General features: G+C 48.6%; 1 protein-coding gene across 2 annotated transcripts in view; it reads right to left on the bottom strand.

The window, feature by feature from the left end:
* LOC147897400 (tRNA ligase 1-like) overlaps nt 1–22,983 on the bottom strand; it is a 301,136-nt gene that overhangs the window by 264,834 nt on the left and 13,319 nt on the right. For both annotated transcript variants that reach the window (XM_087379969.1, XM_087379970.1), the window contains exon 2: nt 22,445–22,852. In XM_087379969.1, the coding sequence (XP_087236095.1) occupies nt 22,445–22,852 (408 nt within the window). The remainder of the gene's footprint in view (nt 1–22,444; nt 22,853–22,983) is intronic.

Here is a 22,983-nt window from a genome sequence, read left to right as displayed (position 1 = left end):
GTCAACCATGCCATTCCAGATGAGAAAGGATGTGCTTCCAATCAAGAAGCAAACTGGAGACCAAAGGGCAGCGAGGCAAAGTGCCATCAATGTGACCAAATAAAAAATCCCAGTAATTGATTTGCCAGTGACCAAAGGCAGAAATACTGATATGTGTGACTAGAGATTTAATCATAAGAGCCCAAGGCTGATCACCTTGCAGAAATTGCAGCAACATTTTCCCCCTGTGAGTAAGGATGTGCACCTGGATATTCGTGATGTTCAAAACACCATGCATCTTAGGAGAACAAAGTTGATGCACTGAAAATAGTCTGATAATTTTTCTGCCATGTTTGGAACGCCAAAAGATTTCCATAATGGCAGACATGAAAGAAGAAAGATCTGCCTTGGTGAGATAACACCTCAGGCCGCACTCACATGTTGGCTTCTGAAAAGCAGGCATGGTCTGACTTTTTGCTTCAGTTGTCTCTCGTTGATCTCTAAAAGGAATTGCAGCCCATGCTTCCGGGCTATACCTTTCAGCATAATTCTCAATCTTCATATCAGGCACGCTTGGACAAATGGTATCGGGTTGATCCGCAGCATTCTGATGCCTTCACTTGTCATCTTTGGATAGACCATGCTTTCACATATTCTGATCATGCTCCTCTTTGGCTGAGGCTCTCTTTGCATGACTTTCCAGATGCTAGATTGGCTTGCAGATGCCTTTTGCTGATAAATAATAGTTACCTTGACCATGCCGATTTTGAAGCCATGGTTTCTAATGCCATTCAGCCTCTTTCTCATCAGATGCACATTGATCTGGATTATGCATGGCAAGCTTTTGTTGCAAGAATGCAAGCTATTATTCGAGATTATGGTAAATCTTACGTGCAGGCCACATGGGAGACCGTAAAGCATGCCAAATACACTTGCCAGAGTTTGTCATCTTCGGCCTTTGTCTCCAAAAGAAAGCATGCTATTATGTCAGACTAAATTTTATCTCCAATCGAATGATCGAAGAAAGCTTGTTAAATGGGAGACCCGATCTCGGCAAAGGGCTTTTTGGGATAAAGGTTGCTCTTCCAAGCAATTCTTTGAAAGTTTGCATTACAAAAGACAAGCTGCCAATATTTCTCGGATCCAAATGCCTCATGGTTCTTGGTTCTCATCCCACTCAGAGCTTGCTGCTTTTTGTGTGCAGCACTTTTCATCTCATTTTGGGCATGTGGACATTCTTTCTCCTTAGGTTGTGTCTACCCGTCAGCTTCTTTTGCAGCATGTCCATCCCATTCTCTTTGATGCTCAGGCTTTGGAATTGGAAATTCCTTTCACTGAAAGAGAATTGTCAGATGTCCTGTGGTAGATGGAAATCTCCAGGATGGGATGGTCTCACTGTGGAATTTTTTCTTGCCTTCTGGGATATCCTCAAGCAAACTTTGCTGCAAATGGTTAATTCAGCCTGGGAAAATCAGCAAATGCCTATGTCATGGAAAAAAGGACTTGTCAAGCTCCTTCCCAAAAAACAGCTATGTGATTCGCTCACTGATTGGAGACCAATAATGCTCACGCCAGTTATTTACAAGATTATAGCCAAAATGGTTGTTGACCATATTAAAGGTTATTTGCATGATAGGCTGTATACTTCGTAATATGGTTTTGTTCCCCGTAGGCATATCATAAATAATATTGTCAATGCTTATATTGGGATTGAATATGCCAAATACACGCAACAAGACGTTCTGCTCTTATAGGTGGATATTGCAAAAGCCTTTGATACAGTTCAATGGGAATTCATCTTGCAAACAATGCGATCTTTGGGGTTTGGAACAAAAATGCAGCAGATTATTTACTGGCTTTACAGGGACAGCAATGTAGCTTGCATTCTTTCTAGAGATCTCTCTGATGAATGGACTCTTCATTGTTCGGTCCGTCAAGGATGTCCCCTTAGTGCTTTATTGTATGTCATTGCTACTCATCCTAAGCTGCAATATATTGATCATCTCGTGGCTACAGGCTCCCTTCATGGTTTGTAATTGGATGCAAATCGCAACATGGTTGCTCAAGCCTATGCTGATAATTCTTTCTTTACCCCGAAGAATACGCAAAATGATCTTTCTGCTTTGATGCAGGCTCTCTCTATTTTATGGTTCGGTAGCAGCTGGTCTTCATGTAAATTTTCAAAAGTCCAAGCTGCTCCCATTGCATTCTAAAGACTAGCATAGTCTTTTGTGGCCTGGGAAATCATTCCACCCACTCAGATTGTTCGTCACCTTGGTTACCCTTTGGGATGGAGTCTCACTCATCGTCAACAAACTGATTGGGTGATGGTCAAGCTTCAGAAAAAGCTAGAATATTGGAAATTGGCAACCTGGCCTTTGCATGTTCGGCTTCGGATAGTGCAGTCCGGTTCTCTCTCTCTCTCTCTCTCACACACACACACACACATTTTTTTAAAAAAAGTGAAAACGTTGAGTGCTTTATATTACACGATAGCTATCCAGAAAAAAACTGGTAAGCTGAAATAGTACATCAAGCAAAAATATCCATGTAGGAGAAATATACATCCTAATCTATGCATTGAGTTTGGAAACAATCCAACAGTGATTGTTGCAAAGAACAACGGAAGAAAACAAAAGTAGACAAAGCTGGATCACCAAAGACTTTGTGATCCTACCTTTCCAAAGAGTCCAGAGTGCCCAGTAGCGAACCCAGTAGAACAAATCAAAATCTGGCCGTTTAGGATATATCCCAAACAACCAGAAATGCTTGCCAAAAACAGCCTGAGAGAATCGCAATCTCAATCTATCCCGAAAAATACCCAAGAAATTATGTGTCTCAGAGCAATGCCAAAAGATATGAGATATAGATACCCTGGGAGAGAAACACTGATGACATGTAGCAGGAGCAATACGTCTGCAAGATAAAAGCTGTTCTGATGATACAACCCCCAACAGAACACGCCATAAAAAAACATGTTGGTGTAATGGAACCTTAGAGTGCCAAATCTGCTTCAATCTCTTTCTCCACCATTTGAGTGGACGATGCAATGCCCAACTGTGATTGGCTCTGTCTGCCACCCAAGGTGGTGATATCAAAACTTTATATAAAGAAGAGATTGTTATATGAGATAGCTTCAAAGGACGAACATATGAGTATAAAGAAAGAAGGGTTTAATCTTGAAGCCTGTCCTAAAGCTCTAAAAGCGGTAATGGCTGAAATGGCTGAACCATTCAAGTAATGACTTGCCATACAAGACGATAGTGCATACCCAAACCATATTTTGCAGCAGTCAAAGGGAAGGATAAAAGAGTACCATCATCATTGATAACATTTGCAACAATGGAAATCCCTTTTATAGTAAGAAAATAAGAGCGTCGAGGCTCCTGCGAAGCCAAGGGAGTAGAAAAAACCCGTGACCAATGGATGCTCTCAGCTCGCAAAGAGTTGCCCTGTAAAGAGTCTCTTCCATTCCATGCCAAGTGGGAAAGAATGTGCTTCCAATCTAAAAACATCTGAGAGACCATGGGACAGCCTTTGATTTTGCCTTCAATGCAGCACAAAAGAAAATCCCACTGCATGGGTTGCCAAAAACCAAATGCAGGAGTGGTGATGTCAACCAATAAAGAGCACATCATAGCGGCCCACGGCTGATCATCTTGAAGAAACTAAAGCATCATTTTGCCTTTATGAGCTAAAATGTGCACATGTATATTAAGAATATTCAACCCTCCATGCAATTTGGGCGAGCACAATCGCTGTATTGGAAGAATCCGCAAGCTTTTCCTACCATGCTTTGACTGCCAGAAAATTTCGATAATGGTGGACATGAAGGAAGACAAATCCTTCGTAGTGAAGAAAATCAATCGCAGATAAAACTGAATATAAGCCACCAAGATAGACTGAACAATGCGAAGACGGACATGCAGCGGCCAAAGAGCCAACTTCCAAAATTCCAGTTTTTTCTTCAATTTAGCAAGAACCTAGTCAATCTGTTGACAACGAGTAATCCTCCAACCTAAAGGATATCCCAGATGACGAATCAATTGAGTTGGTGGAACAATTTCCCCCAGTCGGAGCAATCTTTGCCAATCCTTAGAATGTAATGGCAACGAAAGGGATTTCTGAAAATTAATATGTAGGCCAGCAGCCAGTCCATACAAAGAGAGAGCCTGCATTAACGAAGAAAGATCTCTTGGAGTGTTTTTTGGCATGAAGAATGAATCATCTTCATAAGCCTGAGCAACCAATGAGCAACTTGCAGGAATTTCCAGCCCATGTAATGTATTTGTCGCCACCAAATGATCAATATATCGAAGCATTGGATGCGGGGCTATAGCATACAAAATAGCACTGAGAGGGCAACCTTGCCGAATTGAACATCTAAGTGTCCAGGGCTCTGATAGGTCTCGAGATAAAATGCATGCTGCTTTGCTATCCTGATAAAGCCAAAAGATAACATGCTGCAATTTTTGACCAAATCCCAAAGCCTGCATAGTCTGAGCTATAAAGTCCCATTGAATGGTGTCAAATGCCTTCGCAATATCTACCTATAGGATAAGCACATCATGCTTTGTATAGTTGGCATACTCAATCCCAACATAGGCATTTGCAATGTTATCTATAATATGGCGTCGTGGAATAAAGCCATACTGAGCTGAATGTAGGCCATCATGTAAGTATTCCTTTATCCGATCAACCACCATTTTGGTGATTATCTTGTATATCACCGGCATCAAAGTAATGGGCCTCCAATCAGCTAATGAATCACAAATGGGCTTCTTGGAAAGAAGTTTAACCAACTCTTTCTTCCACTACATTGATTTTACCAAGCATCCGTACAGGCTGTATGGAACAGTACGACAATGTACAGATTTTTTACAGGACCTGCAACAGAAAAACAAGGGCAATAAAGGGTGAGAAAAGCAGAGCAGATGCAGCGCGCTTGGGCTCATGGACTGACACGGGAACCAAAAAATGGCGTAGGAAGCCACAATAGCTCGCACACGGGCTAGGCGGAAGCAGGTCTACTCCTCTCCTGCTTTCTACCTCCGCACGCACACACACACACACACACACACACACACACACACATTTTTAGTGAAAGCTTTGATTGATTACATTACAAGAATAGTCACCTGCTTGAGACTGGACATTCAAGACTGTGACGAACAATAGTGCTCCTGCGAACTCCCTCCCTCCTCCATTCCCCGTCTACTCCCCCCTCGCGTGCTGCGCGGCCCTCCCTCTACCTCCGTTAGCTGATGCCGCGCAGCCATCCGCCCCCCTCTCCTCACCCTCCACCCGTCGTTCCTCCCCTCCCCCCTCGCCACGCTCCGCTCACCTCACCCCGCCTCGCTCTGCTCCACTCCGCTCACCTCACCCCACCCCGCCTCACTTTGCTCCGCTCCGCTCTGCCCCGCTCCGCTCACCTCACCCCCTCTCCGCCCGTCGCTCCCCCCCCCCCCTCGCTTCGCTCCTCCGCCCTGCTCCCCCCCTCGCCGCATTCAGCCCCCCCCACCCGCCCCACCCCCTCGCGTGGCGCTACCAACCCCCTCGCCCCCTCCTGCCCCTCCCTCCTCCCTCCTCTCTCTTCTTCCCATGCTCTACCACCTTCTTCCTCTCCTACTCCCATGCTCCCCCAAAACCCTTAGTTACAATTACCTGATTTCTCTAGACCATTCTTTGTAGTTGTAACCGATGCTAGTGGATATGGAATTGGAGCCGTGCTTATGGAAGATGGACATCCAATAGCATATGAGAGCCGAAAATTAAAACCAACAGAATGCAATTATAGCACATATGATAAAGAATTAACCGCTCTTGTGCATGCTTTACGAATGTGGAAACATTATTTGATGGGAGCTGAGTTTTTTATTAAAACCGATCAGTAAAGTATCAAGCATTTGTTAACTCAGCCACTAATATCCGATAGGCACATCAAGTGGGCATCATTTACAGCCCCCTGTGCTGCGCTGCCCCCCCCCCCTCTCTTTCTCCTCCTCTTCCCCCGCCATCCCTTTCGTCACCACCCTCTTCCCTCCCCGTTTCCCCATACCTCTCCATCCCCCCTTCCCCCCACCCCCACCTTAATCCCATCCCCGCCCCTTCCGTTTCCTTTCCCTTCCCCCGCCTCGAAGTGTTCGCAGTTAGTCAATGCGATATGGCGGCTACATGCCCAGAACCAGTGGCCCAGACGGACCCCCCCCTCCATCAGCCTATTGCGTTACATTGACAGAGCACCAGGTCTCCTTGGTGAAGCAGGCCGCCACGGATTTCTCCCAGACATCAGTTTATGGGAGAGTCATTGGCTACTCCCCTTCACGAGCAGACATCAGGGACTGGTTGCAGTCCACCCTCTATCTCGAGGACAGTCACATTGAGGAGGTTGCACTCATGGGGCGTGGCAAGCGACATGGTCAGGCGATCCCCTACTTCTGTGGGTGGGAAGATCATCCTCATGGTCCCATGGTACAGGGGTTTCAGTGTAGCGGACTTCGATGCCCGCTTTCGCATTCCTCACCATCCAGTTACCCTTATCTTCCCAGGTCTCGCAACCGAGCCTCGCCCGATCATCAAGGACCTGGGGGCGCACTTTGGTTGGCCTATGCAGGACACCTACGTTGATGCGGTGGCAGCCCAAGGGGTGCCACGTGTCAAAATCGTAGTCCTTGATCCACAGAGCATCCCCTCGGAGTTCGAGATAGAGATAGACACAGGTGTGGTGACGCAGCGCATTCTGGTCACTGGTCGCCCAAACCAGTGTCTGAGATGCCATGGCTTCGGGCACCAGGCGTGCTCATGTCCTCGCTTCACGGGTACAGAACCTCAGAAGACCCCCGTTCAGGCAACTCAGGATCCTCCGCACCAGTCAGCGACATCCCCTCCCGAAGGGGAAGGCTGGACAGAGGTCAAACGAAAACGGAAGGGAAACAAAGCAGGCTCAGACCATGCCCCAGTCATCCTAGTCCTGGACTCAGCCTCTCAGTCCTCACCTCCACGTTCATGCCGGATCCCAGACTCCATCTACTCCAGAGCAGCGGTTCACAGCAGGATAGTGGACCTATGGGAGCAAGATTGGGATACCACCAGGGATGTGGCAGCACAGGTAGCTCAGGCACTTGCTGAGTCTAGCCTCATTTGCCAGCAGGAGGCGATTCAGGTCAGACAGCAGTGTTGGGCGCGGGAGAGGGGTCTCAGACATGATCTCGCTTTGATTCAGCGAATGCAGCAGTTTTCTCTAGGCTCTGAGGAGCTCAGACAGCAGGAGGTTCGGGCCCGAGCCATGTTAGAGGAGATCACCCAGCGTCGCTCAGAGTTTTCATTTCATGCTTCCAAGTCCTTCTGGGCTAGGAAAGGCGACAGGATGTGCAGAGAGTTCTTCAGGACTCATGGACAGAGGTCAGCAGGGGAACAGCTCTGTTCTCTTAGGGCGCAGGATGGTAGTGTCAGGACAGATCCAGACAAGGTCCGGGACTTGGCGACAGACTTCTACAGATCATTGTTCTAGCAGGAGCCCCCAGACCCTCATGGCCGCATTTGAAGGGAGGAGGTGTGGAGATCTACACCGCGGCTCGTGCAGCCCAGCATGAGCGACGCCCTTCTTGCCCCTTTCACTGTGGCGGAGATGTAGGATGCGGTGAGCGCTATTGATGGGCAAAAATGCCCAGGTGAGGATGGCCTCTCTAGAGCTTTCTTCACCACCTTTTGGGAGCAGATCCACCGACCCTTGCTCGCAGCCTTCCAGCACATCTTCTCCAGCGGGCAGATGCCAGAGAGCCTTGCGACAGGCCTGATTTGCCTCATCCCCAAAGGGGGGGACCGCCAGGAGATCACACAATGGCGCCCAATCACCCTCCTCCCAACCGCCTGCAAAATCCTCGCCAAGATGATCAGCAGCCGCATCCGCCCCCTGCTACACGACTTGATTCATAACACCCAGACTGGTTTTGTCTAAGATCGCAGCATTTTGGACAACATCTTCACTTTCTCAGAGGCGACGGAACGGGCCTAGCACAGTGGCCAACACCTTGCCATACTCCTTCTCGATTTTGAGAAGGCGTACGACAGGGTAGACTGGTCCTTCTTGGAAGGTACACTCTCTCGGTTTGGTTTCCCGGACGAGTGGATCAGAGGTATTGCTAGCCTTTACAGATCGGCCTCCAGTCGGGTTATCATTAGCGGCAGGATGGGGGAGAGATTCACACTCGAGCACTCGGTGCGTCAGGGCTGTCCATTAGCGCCCTACCTCTTCCTATTTTTTGCGGAGGCCATGACCCACTTCCTTCGAGCCCGTACCACTGGTCTTCGCGGGATGCGTCTCCCTATTCGAGATGATGCAGAGCTTTTGGACTCCGAGTATGCAGACGACATAGCCCTATATGTGCAGGATGATGTCGAGTCACTGGAGCGAGTGAGACTGTCCCTAGAGATTTTTTGTCTTGCGGCTAGAGCGAAAATCAACTGGCATAAGTCAGTTGGTTTTCTTACGGATCTGGGAGCCAGCTCACAGTGGGGTATTTTCCTGGGGTTTCGCTGGATCCCTAGAGGACAGATGACACGTTACCTGGGATTCCAGGTAGGCCTGGACATCACACCGGCTCAGCAGTTCTTGCCGGTCCTAGCCTCCATACGACGGAAGCTTGCTTTCTGGAGCACGGCTCGACTTTCCTTGGCAGGCAGGGCCCTTGTGGTCAACCAGGTCCTTCTTGCCACTGCTTGGTATGTGGCCTCTTGCTGGTGTTTCTCGAGGTCTTGTGTAGCCCAGCTGAGGAGACTGGTGCGGAACTTCCTATGGTCTGGTTTAGACGGTTCCGGCACCACCAGAGCTAGGGTCGCCTGGCAGACGGTCATTCTCCCCCAGGCAAAGGGCGGCCTCGGCATCATAGATCCAGAACTGCAGAGTCAGGCACTTCTTGGCAAGCTAGTCATCCGCGGTCTGACCCCAGGAGGGCAGACGTGGAAGCTCTTGCTACAGCATGGTCTCAGCGCGTGTACTCCCCAGAGAGGGGGTGTTTGGCAGCCTTCTATCCGATGGATCTTCACTTCAGCTCCTTTGACTCGGCCCCGTTCCCCCTTCCTCCGTAGCCTCATCTCGGTCTGGAGGAAGTTGCGACACAGCCTTTCCCAGGTTCCCCCTAGCTGCCGAGAGGAGATAGACAGACAGCCCCTGATCTGGAGCAGCCAGGTGACAGATGTTACAGGTTGTCAGCCTAAGAGAGAAATAGAAATGTCTGAAAATAGTAAAGAGAAAGAGGGGTTTGGCTTTTGTGGAGGTCAAAGTAAGAAAGAAGTTCTCAAACAAGATGAGTAAGTATATCAGGATAATTAAATCCCTTAAATGGAAATAAGTGGTTTGAGATAGTGACCAGCAAAACAACAAAGGAAAAGGGATTCAAGCTTAATTTGGAAAATTAACCCGTTTGCGCATTGCGGAGCTAAATAATGACTTGAAATGCAAGATTTTGGGATACGTATGAGTAGCAAAGAGGTGCAAGATCAACATGGAGTCCCACCAAGTGAAATTCCATTCCTTTACAATAGAGTTCCATGCTAATACATGATGTTTATTTTTTTAAGTGTTGAAATCGTACTTGAACAAATAGGAGACAAGGAGTTTCGTGTTTTGGTTGGGAAAGGGGTCTTCTATGAGACACTGATGGTGGAGAGAACCAACAACTTGAAGTAGCAACTCATTATTGATGAAGGTGAAAATATACAATCTCTTAGGCATGATTTTGTTTGCAAAAGCAATAAACGTGGTTGATACTAATTTAAGATCCCATATCCCTTGGGCACTCTGCCGCGCGCTCGCTCCGGGTTTGGAGGGACGTCTACAGTCAGCTGAGCCCAGGCAAGCTGGCAGCAGCACTAGGTATGGCACGTGGGATCCAAGCTCGGCGAGCGGAGATTGATGCTGCCATTCCTGCAGGTTGGAGGATTCCCATAGTCACCGGACAGCTCTTCCCGGGAGATGAGAGGTGGCTAGGACAGTTCACTTCACGAGGCATTCCTTTGGTGGTTGCAGGCCTCTTCTCGGACTCCTCGGTACACTTCTTCTCCGTCACTGATGACAGTCGCCTACAGAGCAGAGAGGCCATGATCGACCCCCAGCTTCCCTGGCAGCGCCTTCGCATTGTAGGGCTGCAAGGGAAGACGTGGCATATAGACCCCCTGATTATGCAGGACCAGGATTGGAGACTCTGGATATGGGAGGGCCGTTCCTTGACAGAGGTGGAGTGGGACCCAGGAGAGTGGCGTTGGCCACCATCGGAGACCTCAGAGAACCCTACCCCCTTCTTTTCTTACAATGCACGCACGGGTCGGCGTGCTCTTGGGGCTCTCCTGCGAGGGCTACCCACACAGGCACATAGGTGGTATGCCCAGGGGATATCCTTGGTCTTTCTTCGCACTTTCTGGAAGACTCTTTGGGCTAGCTGGCGTCCGAGGAAGATCTCCTACTTTCTTTGGATGGTGGCACACAAGGGGCTTCCAGTTGGCAGCTGGCTGAGGCAGATGGGGCAGGAGGGGCATTGCCAGATGTGTTTTCAGGAGGAGTCGTCCCTGAAGCATTGCCTTTGGAGTTGCTCGCATGCGCAGACGGTTTGGAAGGGAATCATGGGGATCTTAGCGAGGGCTACACCCGAGCTAGGACCGATCACTTGGGGAGCCGTTTGCTAGTGCAGCACTGAGCCGGGACATCACTTGGCCTATGAGTTCTCTAGACAGGATCCCGTCTTTTTCATCACGCAGGCCACCTGGGCATACATGGATGAGAAAGAGGCTGAATGGCATCCGAAACCATGGCTTTAAAATCAGCATGCTCCAAATAACTATTATTTACTAGCAGAAGCCTTCTGCAAGCCAATCTGTCATCTGGGAAATCATGTAATGAGAGCCTTACCCAAAGAGGCGCATGATCCAAAAGTGTGAAGGCATGATCAATCCAAAGTTTACAAGTTATCACAATGCTGCGGATCAACTCGATACTATCTATCCAAGTGTGCCTGGTAAGAGTCACATTTGTTACTCAGAAGCACACCGTGTTAGCATTATATAAAAACCTACACAGACTCGGTTTGCTTACATGTTTATCGCGTTAGCAAATTTGTTGGATGACAGAGTCTACAATGGATTGCGCCGTATGGTTGTGAGTGATGAGTATTGTAGGAAGAAGTATCACACACTGTGAAAGCACAATAAGTGTCTTCCATTGTATTGGGTGCCTCATTCTTGCAGGAAGCAAAGTCATAGTGAGGATATGTGCACCTATTCTGAAGATCCTTCGTTTGACTGATAGGGAAGGGGTTACCATGGGACTTGTATATGAGCCCACTGATCGAATGGTGGAGAAGATACAGACTATGAGGGGGGGTTTCCACCCCCCCCCCTTGCAAGTTCCCCCCCGCACGAGGCCGAGGAAAGCGGGAGTCCCCCTCTCGGGGCCCTTTCCCGTTTTTTTGCCTAATCCGCTGGATGGAATAGACTCCTCAAAGTTGATTGGTGTCACAGCCTTGTGTGTTAATAGGTGGGATATGATGCACTCTCCTTTGCATGCAGCTCTGGTTCTCCATCCTATTTGGACAGAGAAAAATCCAGATGGTGATAAGAAGGTGCATGATGGGTGGATGGATGTGATAGAGCAATACACAAAGTATGATTTTGAAAGGCACGGCATCTTATTTGATGAGTTTGATGTTTATTTTTTTTCAAGAAAAGTACTTCATTAAGTATGAATAAAAACCGCAGAGTAAGCTCAAGTGCGGGAGTACATCATGTCAAGCATGAGAAAAAACAGCTCAGAATGAGCAAACAAAAATCCCAGGTGGCGGCTGAAAATGCCATCTCATCCCTGAAGGAGAGTCAGAGAAGAAAGGACAATCCTTCCAGAATCTAAAAAAAGCAACCCTCCTAGCAGTAGCAGTCCTGGAGGTTCCCTGTATGTTCGCCCAAATGGCCATCAAAGTGTGTATAGTGTTTGCCCAGAGACTGGCCATAGTCTGAGAAGGGTGAACCTGGGAGTCCTCCAAAGCCTCTGTACATCTTTCTCTCCAAAATGCCATGCTGTAATACTAGCCAAAATCTCCCAAGATGTGTCTACAAAAGCGTGGGGAGCTCTGAATAGAGTAAATGGAACATCCCAGAGGGAGCATGACCTCACAAGGTGTCATCGAACAAAAAAGGTTGTGTCCGTGTCACGTCTCTCGAAGAAAGCTTGTGGACCAGTGAGTGACAACCAAGCAACTGATCCCTAGGTCATGAAGAAGGGTGCTCTATGAAAAATGCAAAGTATCCTAGTAACACCCTTCCAAATCGTCCCCGCTTGAGTGCACTCCCAAAGGCAGTGCTGCACTGACTCAACTGCTGAGTGGCATCGAGGACATGTAGGGTCAGCCCCGAACCTGGATCTCCACAGGTTCACTGCAATCCTTCCATGAATAGTAAGCCAGATGAATAACGTGATTTTCCTATTCCTGAGGGATTTCCAAAGTCTCCTCCAAAAGTTTTTCTGCATCTCTGCAGAAATCTGAAAAGTATCCCAATGAGGAGCTCTAGAGGGCCTCCAGCCTCTACAACTGAGCTGGAATCTCCTGGCATTTTTGACCGTTAACTAAAGAAGGGGATGCTCTTCTCTCGATGCCTTGCATCTATCCACTCCCATTCCCCTAGATCCCACTGCAAGGATCTAATAGGGGAACCTCCATACAACCAAAGCCTCCAAGATCCAATAGCCACGAGAACGAGGTCTGGATCAAGATACCACTATGAGTCTCTACCCATCTCCATGTATCCTGCAATCTTGACAGGCTGAAAAGGAGCCTCCAAAAGAATGTCCTCTGAAGATCTGTGGAGTCTGCTTCCTACATGAACCTGAAAGACAAGGGTATCCTCATGTGCATCCCACAAGGCAAATGGTTTGTATCCATCCACTCTAGTGGTATGGTTGCATCTATCTGTTGCATCCTGGCTGCACTTCCTTTGAGGTGACTAACTGAACGAGCTCTCTGATCCTCTGGAAGCATCCTGAAAGCTTTCCAAGCACCCACCGTGGATGCAAGTCCCAACTCCCATCTAGACCACTACATATAATGTGACATGCCCAATGATCTGCCATGCTCATCTAGTATGCAATCATTCCACATGACGGGCTGCCTGTCAACTTCTTCAAGAGAGGAGGGTGGAACTCTCCGAAGAGTACTTCTGAAGCTGTCCCAAGCTTTTAGAATGGTAGCCATGAGAGGGGAGGTAGGAGATCTAAGACGGGCTGACGTAAAGATCCATCGAGGGCTGTCCATCCAATCTCCTCCCTGCGAAGGTAAAAAATCCTTCCATGGCTCCTGACCAGGCATCAAACCTCTGACCACCATCTTGCAGAGCAAGGCTCTACACTGCAAGTCTGGATCAATAATATTGAGGCCCCCTTCCTCAGTGGGTAGAATAATTGTCTACCTGGCTATCACATTTGAAGTGCCGTCTAATCCACTCCACAAAGACATTCTGATAGGTCTCTTGAGCTGAGTGATACTGCTTGTAGATCGGCACCAACAAGAGCAAACAAACCGAGCTGTAGCCAACAGTACCTGGTTTACAACCACCACTCTAGATGCAAGGTCAAGTCTGGCCGAACTCCAAAATAGGAGTTTCCTCCTGATGCTCTCCAACACAGTAGCGAACTGCTGTGCTGGAGAAATGCCCACCCCAACTTGGCATCCAAGATACCTGATGGAGACACCCCTCTGAATCCAAGTAAAGCCAATATCAGCACCCCAATCTGGAGTGTTCTCATCACTAATCCAGAAACCATTGGATTTGTTCCAGTTAATATTAGCCCCTACTGCAATGCAAAATAAATCCAAGGCTGTCCTGAAAGAAGTGAGTGTCTCTGGAGTGGCATCCAAAAAAATAGCCGTGTCATCTACCAGCTCATTGTCCAGCAACTCCTCTTCTTGTCTCAACGGAAGTCTCACCAAAAAATATCAGCTTGAGCTCTAATATAGAGGCTCATAGCTTCAGCCACAAATAAGAATAGAAAGGGGAGGGCATCCCTGTCGGACTGATCTGGAAATTTGAAACCTGTCTCCCTTGACTCCACCAATGAGTACCTGGCTATGGGCTGACCTGTAAAGAGTGGAAACCCCTCTAATCCACAAATCTGAAAATTCAAAGTGAAGAAGGGTTCCCTCTAGAAAACCCCAATCTACCCTGTCATATGCTTTTTCGAAATCCAGGAGCAAAATTGCCAATCTATGGCCCTCATGCAAAGCCCACTCAAAAGCCTCCCAAAAGGAGAATATGTTATCAAAAATGCTTCTGCCATGGACAAAGCCTGTCTGTGTGTCATGTATAATATCTGGCAGGATGGGCTGCAATTGCAGGCTGATGGCTTTTGCCAAGATCTTATACAAAGTGCCCAGTAAGGTGATCGGTCTCCATTAAGACTAAAAATTTCTGCAACCTCCTTTTGGGATAAGATGAATGAGACCCTCAAAGAGTGAGTCCGGCATCTCACCCAAAAGCCCAGCTGAGGTGATGTAATCCCCAATAGGATCCCCAAAAAAAAAAAAAAAAAAAGGTGTAAGTCCATCTAACCCTGGACAACTACCCTTATGAAGGGCAGTAAGAGCAGTCCTGAACTCTATGTTGGTGAAGCATGCATCAAGTGAGGCTCTCATACCTCTATCCACCAACATAGGAATATGCTGCCAAATAATCAGTCTAGCATCATCTCTAGCCTATGAATTAGGATCTGCAATCAGAAGGGAGGCATGACAGCATCTGGATGTATCTGAAGTATCCCATCTGAGTCAACAAGCCGCGAAACACTCTCTCTACTATGTCTAGGGCCGAGAGTAGTGCTTGTTGACTCTACCTCCGATCTGCGTCCAGAAAGACTCTCTAGCGTGAAAGGCATACTCTGCTCTCTGATCTAAAAGTGTCTGCTGATGAGCCCTTGCTGTAGCAAGGCGCTCCTGAATCCAAGCATCTGTAGGCCGTTTTGGCTCTTCTCTCTGAAGAGCTGCCAACTGCTGTCGAATGGCAATCTCTCGCCTGCAAATCTCATCTCGCCTGATACTAGCAACAGAATGATAAAAGCTGCTAATGTTAGTGATGGCTACAGCCACATCTGATAGGGAAGACTACCCACCATGCAGGTGAGAAACCCAAATCCGTAGCACTGGCTCTATGAGGCTCTCCTCTGCATAGAAGGTATCTGGAATCTTGATACTGGCAAAGCGGCCTCTCGCCCGAGGCTCTGAAACCACCAAGACAACTGGAAAATGATCTGAAGTGGACACCCCAGCGTTGACGCATACTGTCCCACCTCTGTCCAGTGCCCAATCATCCACATAAAATCTGTCAATCTGTGCATGGATAGGCATCCTTACTCTCCTATTCGACCAAGAAAACGGAAGAGACCGTGGCTAAGTGTGAAAAGCATCATCATACCATACATCTCTGCCACTGAACTAAAAAAGGAAGGCATCCCATGCTGCCCTCTCAAGGGAGTAAATGCCACCTTTCCTACCCCCTCTTTTGTCTGAAGGCATCTCAACCATGTTGAAATCACCCCCAATAATCCAAGAATTTGCAATATGTGACCAAGGGAGCAACTCCTTCCAAAGGAGGACACGATCCCCTCTCAAGTTGGGTGCATAAAGGTTAAGAAAGCCAACCTTACGCCCACCAATCATCAAAATAACCCACTGTGCTCTAGAGGGGACTATAACTTCGTGTCCACCAATGACCAAGGGAAGCATCGAAGAAGAAATAGAAATGCAAATGCCTTCCTGGTGTCCAAGGTAGGTGACCAAAAAGTATGGCAAGAATGAAGCTTACCTGGCATGATCTCTACCATCTAGCTTATGCTCTTGGAGCATAAGGATATCAATGGGGCCACCTGAAACACCTGGATGGAGTTGGTTATGAATCAGCTTCCTACGGCAACGATGAGGTATACCACCAAGGCCCTGAACGTTCCAACTAACGATCCTCGTCGACGGGAGGAGGAGGCCGGGTGAAAGGCCCTACCCGACCTGGTGGTGGAGAAAATCCTGTCCTGTGAAAGAGTCCTCCTGTCAAGCAGAGGGAAATCAACTGGTGAAAGAAAACCCACTCCAGCAGAGGGGGAAACCTTGTCCAACAGAATCCCAATAACCGGCTCCCCCAGGGTAGAGGGTACAAACTCCTCCTCTGTCTCAAACTCTGTCAAATCTGCCAGTACCGCAAAAGAGTTCTTGTAGGAGGGAACTGGCATACAAGTGCGGAGAATCCCTGCACTCCAGGGAGAAGGAGAAAAAACCCCCTTACCTCTATCAAGAGGTGAAGTGTGACTAACAGAGGGAGGGGGCTGATCAAGAACATCAATGATAGGACCTGAAGAAATGGGTTGCCCCTCCTGATGAGTAGGTGGGGGGACTCGGGCAACCACATCTACGCCTGCACGAATATCACCTGCCTGTAACTGAGAATGGTCCGAGGTGCCTCGTAGAGGTGGCGGAGTGTCAGCAACCCTCACAGGCATCCAACGGGGTATTGATCGTACTGTGCACGTTGAAGAAGAGGATCCAGGTCTAGGGGCTGGTCCCGAAGGTCCTAGGCGAGAAGGGAGGTCTCTGGTAGCGCATATAGAAGTAGGACGAGAAGGCGGAATAAACCGTTTGGGACTTTTCTTCTTCCTTGGGCAATCCCTGGCGAAGTGCCCAAGGGTCCTGCAAATCCTGCACTGATCCTGTCTCCCAGCAACCTCGACTCTCTGTTGAAAAAAGGAACCATCTGGTCGCTGAAGCATAATGTGATCATCTGTAATATCAGGGTCAGAGATGATGACCTTGACTCGTGGCACCACATCCAATCTGACAGCCTCTGCCGCCGCTGAAGAGAGCATGCCACGAAGGGGGGGGGTCTCTGTGACCAACCCAAAAGTGGCTCCTATGGACGGTAAGAGTCGATGGTAGACCTGAGGAAGGCCAGGGAATCTAATGAAAAGTGAGGTAACCCTGCTATCTTTCTCTACTAGATAGAAACCCAAAGTGAAGGGTGTCAAAAAGATTCTCTTGGAGCTCAATGCCAAAGGACTAGCCCTGAGTATTGAACCTGCTGACTCTGGAGAATCAAATACCACCTAGAAGAACCCTTGTCCAAGCAGATGAACATCGGTGAGGTGCCCTGCGAGGTCTCTAGGTAAAGCCGAAAGCATCCAATCCCTAGCCTGTAGCTTGGAGAGGTGGGAACCGTGGATGCGAGCAAAGAGTGAGGTGGCATACTCATGCTCTGAATCTGTCTTGAGCTACTAAAGCTCGTCTTTGGAAAAGGTAACTGTTTTTGCGGCCGGTAGAAGCGGTCGAGGATTGGCTAAATGGAAACCCATTCGTCAATCAAGGTGGAATGGCCGACACGAACACGAAGATGCTCTGTCCGTCCAACAACCTGCTGCCAAAGAGAGGAAATCTCTCTCTTGTTCCTAGAGGGGTTGAAGAGGGGGGGGGGGGGGGGATGGCGGGGAGGGGCCATGCAAGGGGGGGAGGAGGGTGTAACGGGTGGCCCGTTGACAAGGGACTGAGCCTCAGTCCATCCCTCCTTCATCAACCACCTTTTTGACTCGACTTCGGCAAACATCTCTTGGGTCAAGGGAATGGTGACCCTTGACATCCTTCCACCTAACCAAGGGAAGCAGCCCATGGTGAGGTTGGACCCAACCTTGGCCTTGAGGAGGCTCAATTCAAACGGGATTTTGAATTGATTGGCCCTCAAGGTGGCCGTTGGAGAAAAGGTACCAAGGAAGGTTTGAAGCCTTAAAGAAGGCGGCTGAACGTTGGAGCCAAGGGGATATACTCCCTCCAAAAATCAAAGACACACAAGAGGAGAACAGAACAGAAGGGACGAGACAGAACAGCAGACTGAGAGGGAACTCAGATGTCGTCAGAGTTGAGACAGAGAGTTGCGAGCTCCTGCTGTATCTGAGAGTGTGTGAGGTTTTGCTTCAGCATCAGAGGATGCTTTCCATGTAATCTTACCCTGTGGCGTTTTGTCCACAGGGCCCTCTTCTTTTTGGAATACAAAGTCCCTGAGTTTGTGGTTCTGAAATGAAGATGAGTGAGATGCGTGGATCGTTTCCCCTTCCCCTCGTTGAGTGTGTTGGCTGCAGGTGAAGACAAGGGCTGTCCTTCAAGCCAGGGCTTCCCCTGGGCTTGGGGAAGAATCCCACGAAAGGGCGTTGCGAACGGAGGTCGGTGGAGGACGTGGTGAGCGTCGCCATGCTCGCTCAGGAAGCTCCGTCGTCGATGCAAAGGGCCGTGTGAAAAGCGTAGAGGATCATTTGGTCCCAGAACTCGTGGAGACCCAGAGACACCTCCGAGTATCTCCCCTACCAAACGGCAGGGTGTGCAGAGTCCGGATCTCAGAGAACGAACGCTCTGAGATCCCGCCATCCATTGACGGAAGCGGACGGAACTGCAGTTCCGTCGCGCTCCCGGCATGGAGGCCTAGCTCAGAAGCTCTAAGGCTCCATTCAAGGAGCTCCTTGGTACAAAGGAGTACCCCCGCGACACGATCACGTGGCCGAGCCCACGATAATAGCGGAGTCCTCGTTTGCGCGCGCGGGCTGGACGGAGTTTAGGGAGCCTCGACGGAAGTCGTGCCGGAACTCGACGGACAAGTCGTAAAGAGATACCACGGTCGGGTGCAAGCCTCATTGCCGGTGCCCTCGCGGCTGTAGATGCTCCATGGCCTAGAGAAGACGGGCGACACTCCAGGTAGCCGACTCGACGTGCGCATGGAGGCGACGAGCTCGCCATAGCTTAGAAGCCTGAAAGCTTCTATATAACTATAAGGTGGACTACAATGGACAAGCAAGGCCACGGCCCCGGTGGCTAGCCGGGCCGTGATGTATTCCGTGCACTAGCCTGCAGGTCGTGAGTTCGAATCTTGGCGCTGGTGTGGGCGCGACCCTTTTGGGCGTGCCTGCGCGCAGGAGTACAGGACATAAGTAACAAGGTGCCACCGGTTACACCAACCGAGTGGTCGGCTGCGTGGTTAGCGCGGCGGTTCCTCGACTTGTTGGTTGCGGGTTCGAATCCTCCTGTCGACTGTGGAGTGGAGAAGCTTTTTGGGCGCGTGGAGGAGCAAAGACGAGCTATAACCAAAAGGGGAACTATTATAAGTAATACCGACGACTTGCCCCCTTGGTTAGCCCAACTTAGAGCTCTACGTTTGGTTACCTCCACATCCCGTGTTCGATTCCTGGCGGCTGGCCCTTCCTTTTGGCGGTTCGGCCAACTTTGGTGGTAGGGCCAACTTCTTTGGCGGTTTTGCTAAACTTAGTCCCAGCTAAGTTTAGCTAGTCATAACTAGCCAGTAAAGGGGTTTTGGAGATCTGATTTCACAGGTGTCTTCCCACTCTCGTGTTGAGTTTCTGGAGCAAACCTCGGGAGATAGTTTTGCTTCACGGCAGTTCAGCCAGAGATTTGGGAAAGAGAGGACCTTCATGGCTGTAGCTCTCGGGGAGACATCCAGGCTCTTCTTTTGAGCAGCTGAAGGGCTCAAGCATCTTTGTGAAGTTGAAGGACACTCCGACCAGCAGAGGTTCCAGTCAGTAAGTCAGTGACAACTCCGAGAGATCAAGCGGATACTTTGGGGATCCCGGTAGGGGACCAAACCGGGGAGCAAAGGAAAAAAAAAAAAAAGGTGAAAAAGAGAAAAGGGAAACTTTGCCCTCGTGACAGAGGGGGGGGCAGAAGGTAGGGGCGGGGGAGGGGAAGGGAGGCGGGGTAGGGGGAACGGGGGGTAGGAGGAGCAGGGGGATAGGAAGGAGGGGCAGCGGGGAGGTAGGGAGAGGAGGGGAGAGGGCAGCGGGGTAGGGAGCGAGGGGCGGGTAGGGGGAGTGGGGGGTAAGGAGATAGGGGCAGCGGGGGGGTAGGGAGAGGTGGGGAAAGCAGCGGGGGTAGGGAGGGAGAGGTAGGCAGCAGGAGAGGGAGGAAGGGGAGCGGGAGAGGCAGCGGGGGGGACAGCAGTGGGAGAGGTAGGGGAGGGAGCGGGAGAGGCAGCGGGTGAGGGGGCAGCAGCCTGGAGGGAGGGGCTGGCAGGGAGAGGAGGAGGGAGGGGAAGGGAAGGGCTGTGAGGGAGGGGAGAGGGGTGCAGGACGGAGGGCAGCAGGGAGCAGCAGGACGGGGAGCTCAGCAGCTCTCGATAATATTTCTCATACTTTTCATTCCAAGTCCATGTTTGATGTTTACAAGTCCATGTCAGGCACATTTGCTCAGGCAATTGCGAAGGATGATAAGAGGATGCACCAAGGGTGAAGTGGTGGGAGACATTTGGGGCTCACACTCCAAATTTGCAGCGGTTGGCTATTCAAGTGCTCTCACGGGGAACGGAAGCTTCTCCTTGTGAGAGGAACTGGAGCACATTCTCTCTTGTACATACCAAAAGAAGGAATAGGCTGCTTCCAAAGAATACAGAAAAATTAGTATACATCCATACTAATTTGCGACTCACCTCCAAGATCAAGGAAAAGAATACAGAAAAATTAGTATGCATCCATACTAATTTGCGACTCACCTCCAAGATCAAGGAAAGGGGATTTGAGAAGACAGAAGTGACCTTGGAAATGATCAACAAGGAGAAGGATGATGAGAGGCTGCTTGCTTTGCAAGAGACTATAGAGGGAGAAGAGGAGATTCCAGCCCCTCTTGTTGCAAGAAGAATGGATGTTGCTGCAGCTTCAAGCAGCTCCAGTATTTTAGGGTCCCATGGTGAGACATAGTGATGAGGATGAAGATGATGAGGAGGAGGGGGAGGATGGCACTAATGCTGATGATGATGAGGATGAGACACAAGATGAGGATGCAGCTTGAGGCTTCAGCCTCATCAGTTGTGATGCATTTCAGCTTTGTTTCATGGCTGTGGCAGCCTACAGACGGGCAGCCTGGCAGCCTTTTCAGTTTGTTATATGGTGTTTTGCAGCTTGCCTTTGATGTTTTGGTGTAGTACCTACAACCTATAGGCTACTTTCAATTTTCTAGTATCTACTACTTGCTACCTTTGATCATGATGTTTTGGAAATTTGGTGTCTATCACTATGTTACATGTATCAGAATCCATTCCCTGGATTCCTGGACTCTACCATGAATAAAAGTTTGAAGTTTGAAGTTTGAAGTTGAAAGTTATGAAGCTCTCTCTCAAGTAAATGTGTACAATGTTTATTTTCCTAGTATTTTTTTGTAAAACTAGGGTCACGTATGATTCAGCCCCAGTGGCTGAACCATACTCCAATCATACTTCCGTACCTGTATGACATATGCGTATGGAAACGTATGGAAAAAACTATGGACACAAATATGGGATCTTCACAACTCATCAGAGAGCCATCACTGTACTGGGCTTCAGTTTCTGAGTCCCAGCTCCGAGACTGACGTTCTGTGTGTGTGTGTGTGTGTGTGTGTGTGTGTGTGTGTGCAGGATACTTTACACAAACAATGCAAAGAGGGCCCCAAACAGTCCAAGTTCGTGTACTATTGTGCACACATCAATACTAGAGGAGCAAGTGCAGCCACTTACAGACACCAATCTCATCACAGGCTTGATGCCCCATGACCTTGAACCTTTACTGGGTCTAATCGCCTTGGCCTGCCTTTGCACCCTTTGTGATAGTAATGAGGTAGAGACACAGGAGCACATGCATCTATCTTGTTCCGAAGTATGAACCACGGATCTCATCACATGTCAGACATACTCCATAACTCACGACACTTGATAGCACTCAATCGTTTCTTTGCGCAGGTGCTCACTCATCAGGATCAGTTTCTTAGCCCAAGTTCAGGCTAGGTCAAGGCCTTTGGTCTCCAATCTAGACTGTATACTTCTATCTACAGCATAGGCCCATGACTCGAGTATCTTACACAATGAACCGTACTGGGTACTTGGTATGCAAATGCTTCACCCTTTTAGAGCTATACCATGTGTCATGCTCTCTCATTGTTTTTACTCAAGTTCTCTAGCCATTTGCTCCAATTAAGTACATGCATGAAAAATTTCACATGATCATTTGTAATTAAGAGTAGTGAGAGGAACTTAATGACATACAAAGACAAGTACAATATTACTAAAAGGGGGGTTGCCACGAAAAGCGCAATCAAAATAGAACTCAAACAGACGTCAAAAAAACTTCAATAATCCATGTTAAAGCCAAGCAAACAAACTAAAAAAATTTAACATAAAATTTCAAAGAGGAAAGAGTTGTACGCAGATATAAGCTTTTTTATCTAAAAGTTCTGAACAATTGATTCTTGAGGCAGATTCTAAAACAAAGGCAAAACATGAAAAGGGTAGCAAGATTCCTTCCAAATCTACCAATATCACAGCTCTATTCACATATGAATGAAACATAACTAAAACAATGGCACTTTTCCATCCCTTAAATATAGAATAATATACTTAAAATGTAACAAAAAAAGAACCGATGTCTTACCTCCTGGTCCGACTTTTCATTTTCAAACTTTGGATAGAATGTTGCACAGAGTCGCGCTTGAGCTAGAGAACCTTTGACTTCATTCATTTTCTGCCAATGATCTTCATTTGAAGCTCCAAGATCTTCTGTGTGCTCTATTTGAGCCACCTTACCAGTCACTGTGGTGCTTTCTGCTGCAGGGGATAAATCTTGAGTTTTAGGGATCCACCTGCTTTTTAGTTCCGAGTTCCCCCCTCCCACGTCATCACGATCATCTATCTTTGAACTAGTAGATGTGCCACTGGAATTCAACGATGCAGAGGACACAGTATCACCAGTGCTTGACTTGGACGTGCCCCTTCCTGGTCCATGATTCTGCCTGCCGTGTCGGCCAACTCCTTTCCACTGACCTGTGTAGCCTCGTCTCCCCTAGACAAAAGAAATATGCACTCTTAATACATATAAGAACTCAAACGAAATATGACCCCTTCTTTGTGCTTATATTTCCTTGACAGCATAAACTATACAATAACCAGCAACAGATCGTCATATTGTGACTT

The sequence above is a fragment of the Dipteris shenzhenensis genome, chromosome 10 (assembly GCF_047967505.1).
Source record: "Dipteris shenzhenensis isolate YYH24624 ecotype China chromosome 10, Dip_SZ_1.0, whole genome shotgun sequence".
In the NCBI taxonomy this organism is placed as follows: Eukaryota; Viridiplantae; Streptophyta; class Polypodiopsida; order Gleicheniales; family Dipteridaceae; genus Dipteris; species Dipteris shenzhenensis.
This window is presented reverse-complemented; position numbering and strand designations above follow the sequence as displayed.